Genomic DNA, 10,479 nt, shown 5'->3' with positions numbered 1-10,479 from the left:
GGTACAGTGGGGTTATTCTGCCACTGTTGTTGTCACTGTCCATTTGATGACATCATGTTTATTAAACCTGTTTATACACAGTCAGACATGTGTTGAAGCTACAGTAATCCATCTTCCCTTCTGTCATCCACCCCCCACCCCCCCCATCCCTCCATCTCCAGGTCAATGTGTTTGTCCTGCTGTCTGTGGTGTGTGTGCTCCTTAATCTGGCTGGATTCATCCTGTGCTGCCAGGGAGCCCAGCTGGTTTCCAGTATGACCAGCTGCCAACTGGTGAGGCTGCTACCTGTCTGTGTCTGATCCTCATTCACTCTCTCTGTCTCTCTGCTCCTCTGTCTCTCCTGTGGACAGGGTCGACAGCATCATGCTCACTAATGTCAGGCGGTCCATCACGAAGCAGTTTACTGTCAGGACACGACGAATAAACAGGAAGTTATGAAGAAAATAACCATTAATCAGCAGAAATTCGTCAGCATTGAGTCACAGTAATATAACGTCAACACAGAAATTGTGTGCGTGTGTGTGTGTGTGTGTGTGTGTGTGTGTGTGTGTGTGTGTGTGTGTGTGTGTTTCAGCCTGTCTTCAAATGACCTTGGTCAGTTATAATAACACCAATCATTCTGTAAAAACGCACATAAGAGTCAGTGCCAGAGGACATCACTACTGTGTGCGTACGTGCGTGTAAAACAAAATAAGAATTAAGATTCTGAAATAATCTTTGCACTTAACTCATCTTAACATGAAAAGGTATTTGCAGCTGCTCCTCCCACACACACTTGTGTTGATGAAGCTCCATGAGCCTTGACTCACATGGTCACAGTGTTAGAATCTGAAGCTACAGTCTGTTGGAGAATCTAGTGCTGAGCAGGTTGAATATGGAACATGGCGAGTTTCAGGAAATGTCATAGACATGGGGCCAGTTTCACAAAGACAGACTTTGACTGTGTCTAAGCTATAACAAAGAGTCAGACTTCAGAGAGACGTCTAAGTTCATAGGTTGCACAAAACAGTTCGGTTCTTGACTATCAATTCTGGGCAAATTAAGACTCTTTTCAATATAAAAAACCGAGGAACCACATCCAACCGCTGAGCTCCATTTACTCCAGCAGAAAATGTTTGTCTACTGGAAGGATTCAACAGTTAAAAGGATGTCTTACTTTGGAAATTCAGAACAGAGTGAAACGATCAAAAAAAAAAAATCTCTGTGGTGTCTAAACACTCTTTCCGTTCTTATTTCTCTGTCCATAACAATGTTAGCGAACCACAAATTATGAGCCATGTTTTCCTGTTTCTTGTTGTTGAGTGCTACTGCTCAGTGCATTGATCGTTACCATGGTAACATTGATTTTAGGGCTGAGTTAGTCTGGAGGTGTCTAATGTTTTTGTCTTAAAATGAGTCTCAGTCTTTATTTGTGTTTAACAGTCTGACATCAGACTGATCTGTGAGCAGGATGAAGACTGGACCAACACTACAGACCAGTCTGACATATCTCTGTGAAACTGGCCCATATAGTGATTGTATTAGCCTCAAGATCTCCACACAAAACTGCAGTTAAAACATTTCAAAATCATTAATAAAGTTTTCATCAGGACTTCAGTGTAAACTCTGCTACAACCTCCCAGCTACAACCAGACTGTTGATGTTAAAGAAAATATCTAACTCCAGTTCTTCAGTGGTGAGTCATCAGGACTAACAGTGGTGTGACCAGTTAAAGCTAAGAATAGACACCAGTTACTGAAGCAATATCTCTCCTTACATCTGATCTCAGACCTGCGTTCTGTCTCTTTAAGGATCTGATGCTTGTCTACTCTCATCATGCTATTCACTGCCCGCCAGTGGCAGCAGCAGGTTATTATCTCTGAAGCTAGCTTGACTACAGCAGTTGTATCTAAAGGTTCAGTCATTTCTGTGACCGTGTCCCGTTGACAAAGACTGGAGCTTCAGGCAGAGAGAAGAGCAGGTGACCCAGTGACAGGTGACTCTATAGTCAAAGTGTGATAGTCAAGCTGTCCTTGACTCAGCATCTACTGTTCACTTATGATATTGCAGCATTATTACACACATGCACAGACATGTGTGGAAACTAAACTTTTGCCTTATAAATTTACTTCTACAGTTTTTCCTCCTCAGTGTTCAGAAGCAGCAGTAACGAGTACACAGTAAATGACTGATTCATCATCTGACATAAGTTTAAGTCTTGTCACTAATTACTCAGTGACGATGAGGAGCTGTAACAGACGTATTTATTCAGTTAATCATGTCATAAAACCTAAGCCTTTTAGTCTGTTCCTCTTTTAGTTTTCATATTAACTTCCTCTCTGTAAATCAGATCTAGATTCTCTGTGCAGGATCTGAGGGAGTTTGAGAAGTGTGAGACATGTTGAGACAGGAAAACACACAGTCTGTGGTCGAAAAGTCAAAATAATCTCCTTTCCTAAGCACTTTTCCTTGACCTCAATGGAAAAGTGGTTAGGAATAAAATAGATGCTGTGTTGTTTCTACATTCATGTGGGTCTGCCGTGGTGAAACTACAATCAAAGTGCATCGTTTTAAATGTTGGTGCAGCAAGGAATTGTGGGACGGCATTTTCTCCTTTCCTTTCGTAAAGGAAGGTCCAGTGTTTCCTCTGCTAAAGGAGATAAGATAGGACGCATTGAAGCTCCTTTCCTTATCATGTAGAGAATTGGACCAGCTGCTGCTTAGATACTTCCAGGTCATTTCACTCAGTTAGGAACCTTCGTAAACAAAAAAGACTTTTCGGACGCAGCCAGGAGTCTGTCATTGTCAGTTAAATATTCTGAAGAACCGTAGTGATTTATTTCCTCTATGCTGCACATGTGATATGTTCAATTAGTTCAGTTCAGAGGATCTTCCTCTCCTTCTTCTTCGTTAAAGTCACTGCTGTAGTTATCCATTGAATACGCAGGTTGGAAGGAAATAAAAAAGGAAGCATTTCAACTTTTTGAATTATTTCATAATTTTGTAGTTTTATTTATGTGAGAACTAATTTCCCATTATTTATTATTATTTATTGATCTTTTCAACGCAACCTATCGTGTGTGTGTGGGTGTGGGTGTGTGTTGTTCATGTGTGTGTAAACAGCTGCACAGAACTTCAGCTTTTACTAGGGAAAATGATTTCCTGTGTGACCTTTGACCTCTCTTCTGTCCCTGTGAAGAATTTTCACCAACAACAAGAGATGAGGTTACCTAGTCACTCTATAAATACAGCTCTCTCTGTGTGTGTGTGTGTGTGTGTGTGTGTGTGTGTGTGTGTGTGTGTCTGTCTGTCTGTCTGTCTGTCTGTCTGTCTGTCTGTCTGTCTCTGCGTGTGTGCGTGCATGTGCGCACGTGCTTGTTTTTATATCCCAGTGGGGACTGCACATGAACACGTGGTCTCATGTCACCGTGGGAACCACTGATGTCTGGGGGGTTACGACTTGGTTTTATGGTTGAGTATGATTGAGAGTGAGGGTTGTGATGGTTAGGGTTAGGATGAGCGGTTGCGGGATGCATCATTGTTCCCACAGGGTGAGTGAAAGAAGAATGTAATTGATATCAGTGTAAAGTATCTGACAGACTGGGAGCTGGTTCCACAGGAGAGGATTCCACTCTGGATTTTATAGGGAGCCAGTAACTCAGGAGAGATGTGATCTCTTCTCCTAGTCAGTCCTCTGCTGCAGCGTTTTGAATCAGCTGGAGGCTTCTCACAGAGTTATTGGGACATATTGATAATAAAGAATTACAGAAGTCCAGTCTAGAGGTATCTGCGTCCTTTAAAGACAGGATGTTCACAATAGATTTTCACAATAATGCTCAGGTAGAAGAAGGCTGTTTCATGTGTGAGGTAAAGGACATGTCCTGGTGAGGTCATCCACAGCAACTGTGTGATCAGATAATTAGGGCCAAACACAGTATATAACTATGACTCTGTAGTGAGTGAAGTGATGATTAATATCTAAGGTATTCTCACCACAGTGACCGAAGCAGTCTGTGTACTACACATGTAAGTTTTGTCACTCTGTTGTTTCAGAGTGAGGATGGAGATGTGTGTTACTGCTGCTCCCTCTCCCCCTCCTCCACCTGTCCCGAGGAGAAGCTGCTGGAGCTCCACCCAGCCCACTCCTGCGGCACCATGAGGATCCTGCTGAAGGTGAAGCTCTCAATACTCCCTGAACATAGTTACACATGTACACAGTTAATAAATAACAAATAACACACAAGTCATGTCCCCAGTCTTTGCACCTCAGTGTGTGAGCTGTCGAATCTGAGGTTTCAGTGTGTGCGTGTGTGCGTGTGTGTGTGTGTGTGTGGTTGTTGTGTGGCAGCCTGGTGTTAACACAGTGTTAAAAATAATTTACTGAAGAGGTGAATTCAAATAGTTCATTTACATTTTGTCGTGTCACATGTGCTTTGAGTGTTTGAACTCATCGGTGTCAGTGAAGTGACGCTGAGACACAGACATGGTTCTGAAACAAGTCTGTGTCCAAAATCACTCACCACTCCCATATATACTGTATCCCTATAGCCCACTATATAGTGAGTTTACCATTTTGTAGTGCTGTCTGAATGTATAGTGAGAATTGTTATACTCTATATAGTGGAGTCATAGTATCCCACAAGGCATCACGAAAAGTAGTGCACAACCCATGGCCACTAACCAAGCAATATATAGCATCATGCATCGCACTCGCACTGCAAGACAGAACTAGAACTGCTGCCTTGTGGTTGTCTGCCTCCGCCACTCAAACTAGTTCCAGATTACATCCCTGTTTATCATATAAAATAGGAACTACTTATGTAAAATTTTGCCATAATTGCTGTGTGAAGTCCTGAGTTATGGCTAGAAAGTGTTTTGTGAAGGCACACTGACACTGACCTTTGACCTTCAGCCACCAAAATCTAGTTTGTCAGTTTGTACCTGAGCCTGGGTTTTTACTCAGAATGGAGCAACAACAAACCCATCCAGTGAGCAGCAGCTCTGTGTTGATGAGAGAGGTCAGAGGAGAATGGACAGACCGGTTGCAGCTGTCAGAAAGGCTACGGTCACTCAGATAACCATTCTTTACAAGTGTGGTGAGCAGAGAAGCTTCAGAGTGAACAACATGTTGAACCTTGAGGTGGTCGCACTACAACAGCAGAAGACCACGTCAGCTTCCACTTCCTGTCACAGAGAAGAGAAACCTGAGGCTGCAGTGGACACAGTCTCACCAACACTGGACAGGTGAAGACCTGGTCTGATGGATCTGGATTTGTGCTGAGGCAGCAGACGGTCGGGACAGAGTCTGAATCCATGGACCCAACCTGCCTTGTGTCAACAGTCCAGACTGGTGGTGGTGGTGTGATGGTGTGGGGAATGTTTTCTTCGTAATACCAATCAGTCATGATCTGAATGTCTCAGTCTGAGTATTGCTACTGACCATGTTCATCATCTTCTAATGGCTACTAGCAGGATAATGCTCCATGACACAAAGCTAAAGTGGTCCCAAACTGCCCCCCCCCCCTCCCGGTCTCCAGACCTGAATCCGGTAGAACACCATTGGGATGTGGTAGAACAGGAGATTGGCAGCATGAATGTGCAGCTGACAAATGTTGGAAATGATGTGATGCAGTCATGTCAACATGGAGCAGAATCTCAACAGAATATTTCCAACATCTCATGGATCCATGACATGAAGGACTGAGGAACTACCCAGTGTTAGTGTGCTGTTCCTAATAAAGTGATCACCGTTGCTCTGTTTTGCTCTGTCCTAACTGATCTGTGTCTTCCTCTCTCCAGAAAGTGTTGTTTGCTCTCTGCGCTCTGAACGCTCTGACCACAGCTGTGTGTCTGATGGCAGCTGCTCTGAGGTACCTGCAGATCTTCTCCACCAGAGCTCCCTGCATGGTACGAACATCGCGTGACGCCAGGAGGTTTCTGGGTAATGGGGCTCATAGACTGAAGTCTCACAGTACAAGAGGCCAGTGAGAGGACTGTGAACAGTAGGAGAGTAGAAAATGAATATCTTAGCATAAAAACCTCTTGTCCATGTTGGTTTAAACAACACAGTCAGATTGTAGTAGATCCCAGTATCTTTTGGTTCTGGATCAGTCCTCGTGAGCGCATCCATTCACCAGGCCTGAGGATCTGATGTGTTTTTAGGATGATGTGTGATGTCACGTGTCCTCGATTTGTGATAGGACGAGCCCAGGGCCACGGTGGAGGAAAGGGAGGAGCCTCCTCAGGTCCCAGATCCAGATGAGTTTGTGGCTCCAGCCCCTCCCCCCTCCTACTTCTCCACTTTCTACTCATGTACACCACGTCTGACATGCCGGTAATACACGCACACACACACACACACACACACACAAACAAACAGTTGGACTGCGTTTGTGTTGCTGTGCGTCTGTCTCAGTCTATGATAACTGACTGACGAGTGTGTCGTTTGGTGTGTGTGTGTCAGGACACTCGGCGACAGCGTGATCCCTCTCCCTCATATCTACGGGGCCCGGATCAAAGGGGTGGAGGTCTTCTGTCCATTGGATCCTCCTCCTCCTTATGAAGCTGTTGCTGGAAGCTCCACTAACACAGACACACAGGTAACCTCAGATCACACCTGTAACACTGTGATTCAGACTGAGCAGGATGCTTACAGGTCAAAGGTCAACTATTTAAGGACTCTGTCTCATACATGTTCACTGACATGCGTGCAACAAGCTGATGTCGGCCAACAGCTCCACCACAGGTCAGAGGAGGAACTGTCAACATCAGGGTCATAATGTTTGTGTCCTTTAAATGTTTTACACAATAATCAACATCTGAGATTTTCAGAGCAGTTTGTAGATTGTTCTGCCGCTTGAAGTCTCTGATTACACACAAATATTGACCATCTGTTCGTGGTAACAGATGATTGGAAACGGATCAATGTGTTGGTGTGAACAGTTTCAGTTGAGGTTTGTAATGAATTAATGTAGAGTTCATGTTTGTGTCAGGTATGAATGCTGATTACAGGACAGTTGTTTTGTATGTTCCTGAAGGAAACAATGGGCTAGCACACAACAATAAGCAAAGTCTGTTCAGTGTGCTGGAGTATTAATGTCTCGGGGTATTTAATATGAATCAACACAGTGATGGTGTGTGTGTATTTGTTTCAGGAAACAGAGATTCATCTGACTGAGCTGACTGTGAACACCACCACCACTCCACCTCCTCCAACCTGCGATGCAGGTAGGACACACACACACACACACACACACACACACACACCAGTTCCTTCAGATACCTGACTGATCAGGGAACATGAATCTCAGAGACTCTCTCTGCCCTCTGATTGGCAGACAGGCAGACAGACAGTCAGTCAGTGCTCCTGTCACATTGCTTGATGATTCTCCAACACTTTAGTTCTAACACTTAAAATGAAGCTTCATCTCTGACCCCTCACTGTCTGTATGTGATTAAAGTGGAGACTCTGACATGTGTCTGTCTGTCTGTGTCTCATCAGACCTGAGTCCCCAAACCGTGTCAGTGTCACCAGGCGTGGTTGACCAGGCCAAGTCCCAGCTCCAGCCTCTTCCTCCTCCTCTTCCTCTTCAGCAGCTACATGCTCCAGGACCCACCCCCTGGAGAAGAGCAGGGATCCGTCACTCCAGCAGTGATCCAGTGTTGATGGACCTCGCTACTAAAGGTCAGCTGTCTTTGTTTCATCTGTGTTCAAACTGGTGGTCCAGTTTGGTGGTTCCACTAGGACTAACAGACTCCATGAGCCCTCTACAGTCAGATTTATTCACATACCCCCCCCACTCTCCTCTGATGTAGGGTGGAGCAGCAGCGAAACTCCCCTCGCTCCATCTCCCCAGACGACAGACTCCTCCACCCAGACCTCCCAGCCCACACTGGCTGCCCACGCCCAGGGCCAGGTCACGCTGCGACGGGGCAACAACGACAGCAGGACCCCCCGCCGGCCCCGTCCGTCCTCCATGGTGGACTACCAGAGCTACCGACACACGCAGCACCTGGTCAGGAGGATTCTTGAGCAGCCGGCCGCCCAGGGACTGGCCCCCGAGGTCCAGGAGCTGGTGGACAGCATTCGAAACGTCCTGCAGTCAGATGAGGAGCACATGGAGGAGGCTGTGCGCTGTGCCAGTTACATAGAACAGGTAGGAGATCACACACTGACAACAGCTGTCTGAAACAGACTGTACACTATCATGGATCATGGATCAGACTGTTCTAGGTTTACATTAGTGTGGCACACTGACTGGAGACACTCCCATGATGCTTTTCACCAAGTGTCATGTCTGTGCCTCAAGCGCTCTAGTGCCACCAACAGGTCAGAATTAGAGATGCTTTCACTCTTTTTGAGCTATATCTGAGTTCAGTGCACATCAATTTCTGCCATATTGGATTTTATATTAAGGTATTCTTTTGCGACCTTTCGGACAAACTTTGTCCAATCTTCACTAAGATTGGGAGAGATGTTCTTCAGACCAAGCCTCACAACAGTTATCACATGGACCTTTCTTTCAGCCGATTGAAAGTGGCGGCGAAGCTGCCAAACAGGAAGTGAGGTCAGCAGCGCTTTTATGTAAGACAACTAAACTTTGTACATGGACTCAGGAACCCACATGGAGAACTCTGGTGTCCTTTGACCTCTAGGGGGCACTACAGTAAGAAAATCTGCATTTTGCCTTGTAACTGTTGATGCTTTAAAATCAAAATGTCATGTCAGCCTAATTGATTCAGCCAGCCATATTTCCATGGTAACTCTGGCCTGTTGAGCTGCTTGGCCCCCATATCGCTGTATTTTGAGTTGTCCTGAACAGTAGTTTTCTGTTTCCTGTCAGGTGTTCACTGACTCAGAGATGGGTCCCAGTCAACCTAAACTACCCCAGCAGCAGCAGCAGCAGCAGCAGCAGCCAGCTGCCAGTTCCTCCCAGACTTTCCCCCGCCCCCCCAGGAGGAGGTGCGGTGTGCTGCACCTGCGGAGCTGTGGGGACCTCAGCTCATTCACCTGTGCAGAGTCTCCGGAGCGTCAAGGAAATAATAGAGAAGTGGTGTCGGGGGCGGGCTCTAGGGTGGGTTCAAGAGCGGGGTCGAGGACGGGGTCCCGCCTGGATCGTCCTGATCGCCCTCACAGTCTGATCGGAGTCTTCAGAGAGACAGTGCTCTGAGGGAGAACCAGTTGGATGCTGCCTCACCTGTCACTATATAAACTGATCTAACCCATGGACTGCAAATCCCACCACTGAGGAGGTGTGTGTGCGAGTGTGTGTGTGTGTGTGTGTGTGTGTGTGCGTGTGTGTGCGTGCGTGTGAGTGCTGTTTTTGAAAAAAAAAAATGTGTCTTTGTTTATTAGTGAAATAGAAAACTTTTCCTGAGACACTGAACGCATCGTCCACCTGCTGCAGGTATCTCTCTGTTATTTAATGCTTAGACAAATTGACTTAACAATTAAAGTGAGTTAAACTTTATTTTATGAGTCCATCATTTCTTAAATATTTCCAACAAGTTTCTTAGAAAGAAATGAGATCATCCAGATGTTCATGATTTATTGATCATTGGAAACTTCATGTTTCACTCACTTGCTGAACACTGATCCTTTGTCAGTTAAATTAGAATGAAAATATGCCATTTGAACACAGTCTAAATTCTTTGCAGGAAACTGATTGGAAATGATGTGAAAACTACAAACCATTCAATAAAAGTGTTCCCACTGAGGAAGGAGGTTTGTCCGTTGTCAATGAAGCTTGGTCGGTAACTGAACAAAAAGAAATGAACACCGTTAAATCAGTGAGTAAACTGTGCCTCTGTTGTGAAGCAGCAGGTGTTATAGCAGAGGTATTATAAAGAGGAGGATGTGGTGTCACCACTGTCAGCTGTGTTGAGGTGAAAGCTCCACACAGATCTATTTAACCTCAGTGAGTGAACAGCAGAGCCTCAAGAACAATGAACTGATGTTGTGTTAAAGAGTCGGACTAACGTCACATCCACATCGTGTACAGTGATGACAGAGACTTGTGTTTATAATGACCTCTCATGTCTGTGGGACTCAGACGGTCATTTGCTGCATGTTCAATAAAATTGGTTTAATTATCTTTTATCTTTTTCTCTAACACAGTTTGATCTGATCTTAGTGCTCAGCAGTATGTGCCTGTCTGTACGTCTGCGTGCGTCTATGTGATGATGGTTGTAGCTGTGTTTATGTCCGTGACTGTTAGTGATGTCTACAGCCATCACCACAGTCAATTACCATTAACATCACAATGGTTATAATATCTGTATCCACTATAGCAGTAATGAAGTAGTCTAGATTTACTTATTTTTTGAGTATGTCAGTTTGCACTGTGAGTGTGCGCACACAGCTCAGTGAAACTGCCGACACCAGTCCTTGCTGAAGTCTTTTATTGTTGTAAATACTGTTACAAACATTCTGTGCTACAGGAAGAAGCTCTGTTAGCTTAGCATCACAGAAAAGCAAATAAATACAACATCGCTGCTGCT

The 10,479-nt window shown here is 45.1% G+C and overlaps 1 protein-coding gene across 2 annotated transcripts in view; it reads left to right on the top strand.

Annotated features, from left to right (window-relative positions):
• entrep1 (endosomal transmembrane epsin interactor 1) overlaps window positions 1-9,695 on the top strand; it is a 15,500-nt gene extending 5,805 nt beyond the window's left edge. Inside the window, exons 3-11 of one of the 2 annotated variants that reach the window (XM_023397656.2) lie at window positions 162-272; window positions 4,033-4,152; window positions 5,779-5,886; window positions 6,180-6,313; window positions 6,443-6,578; window positions 7,134-7,206; window positions 7,481-7,663; window positions 7,795-8,135; window positions 8,823-9,695. In XM_023397656.2, the coding sequence (XP_023253424.1) occupies window positions 162-272; window positions 4,033-4,152; window positions 5,779-5,886; window positions 6,180-6,313; window positions 6,443-6,578; window positions 7,134-7,206; window positions 7,481-7,663; window positions 7,795-8,135; window positions 8,823-9,149 (1,533 nt within the window). In that variant the 3' untranslated portion in view covers window positions 9,150-9,695. The remainder of the gene's footprint in view (window positions 1-161; window positions 273-4,032; window positions 4,153-5,778; window positions 5,887-6,179; window positions 6,314-6,442; window positions 6,579-7,133; window positions 7,207-7,480; window positions 7,664-7,794; window positions 8,136-8,822) is intronic. The other variant, XM_023397658.2, reaches the window with a different exon arrangement.
• The last annotated feature ends 784 nt before the right edge of the window (window positions 9,696-10,479 follow it).

Source organism: Seriola lalandi, unplaced genomic scaffold, assembly GCF_002814215.2.
Source record: "Seriola lalandi dorsalis isolate HSWRI2012SDOR001 ecotype SW California unplaced genomic scaffold, Sedor1 jcf7180002054883, whole genome shotgun sequence".
Lineage (NCBI taxonomy): Eukaryota > Metazoa > Chordata > Actinopteri > Carangiformes > Carangidae > Seriola > Seriola lalandi.
The sequence above is the reverse complement of the archived record's forward strand: the minus strand, read 5'-3'. Positions and strand labels throughout refer to the sequence as shown.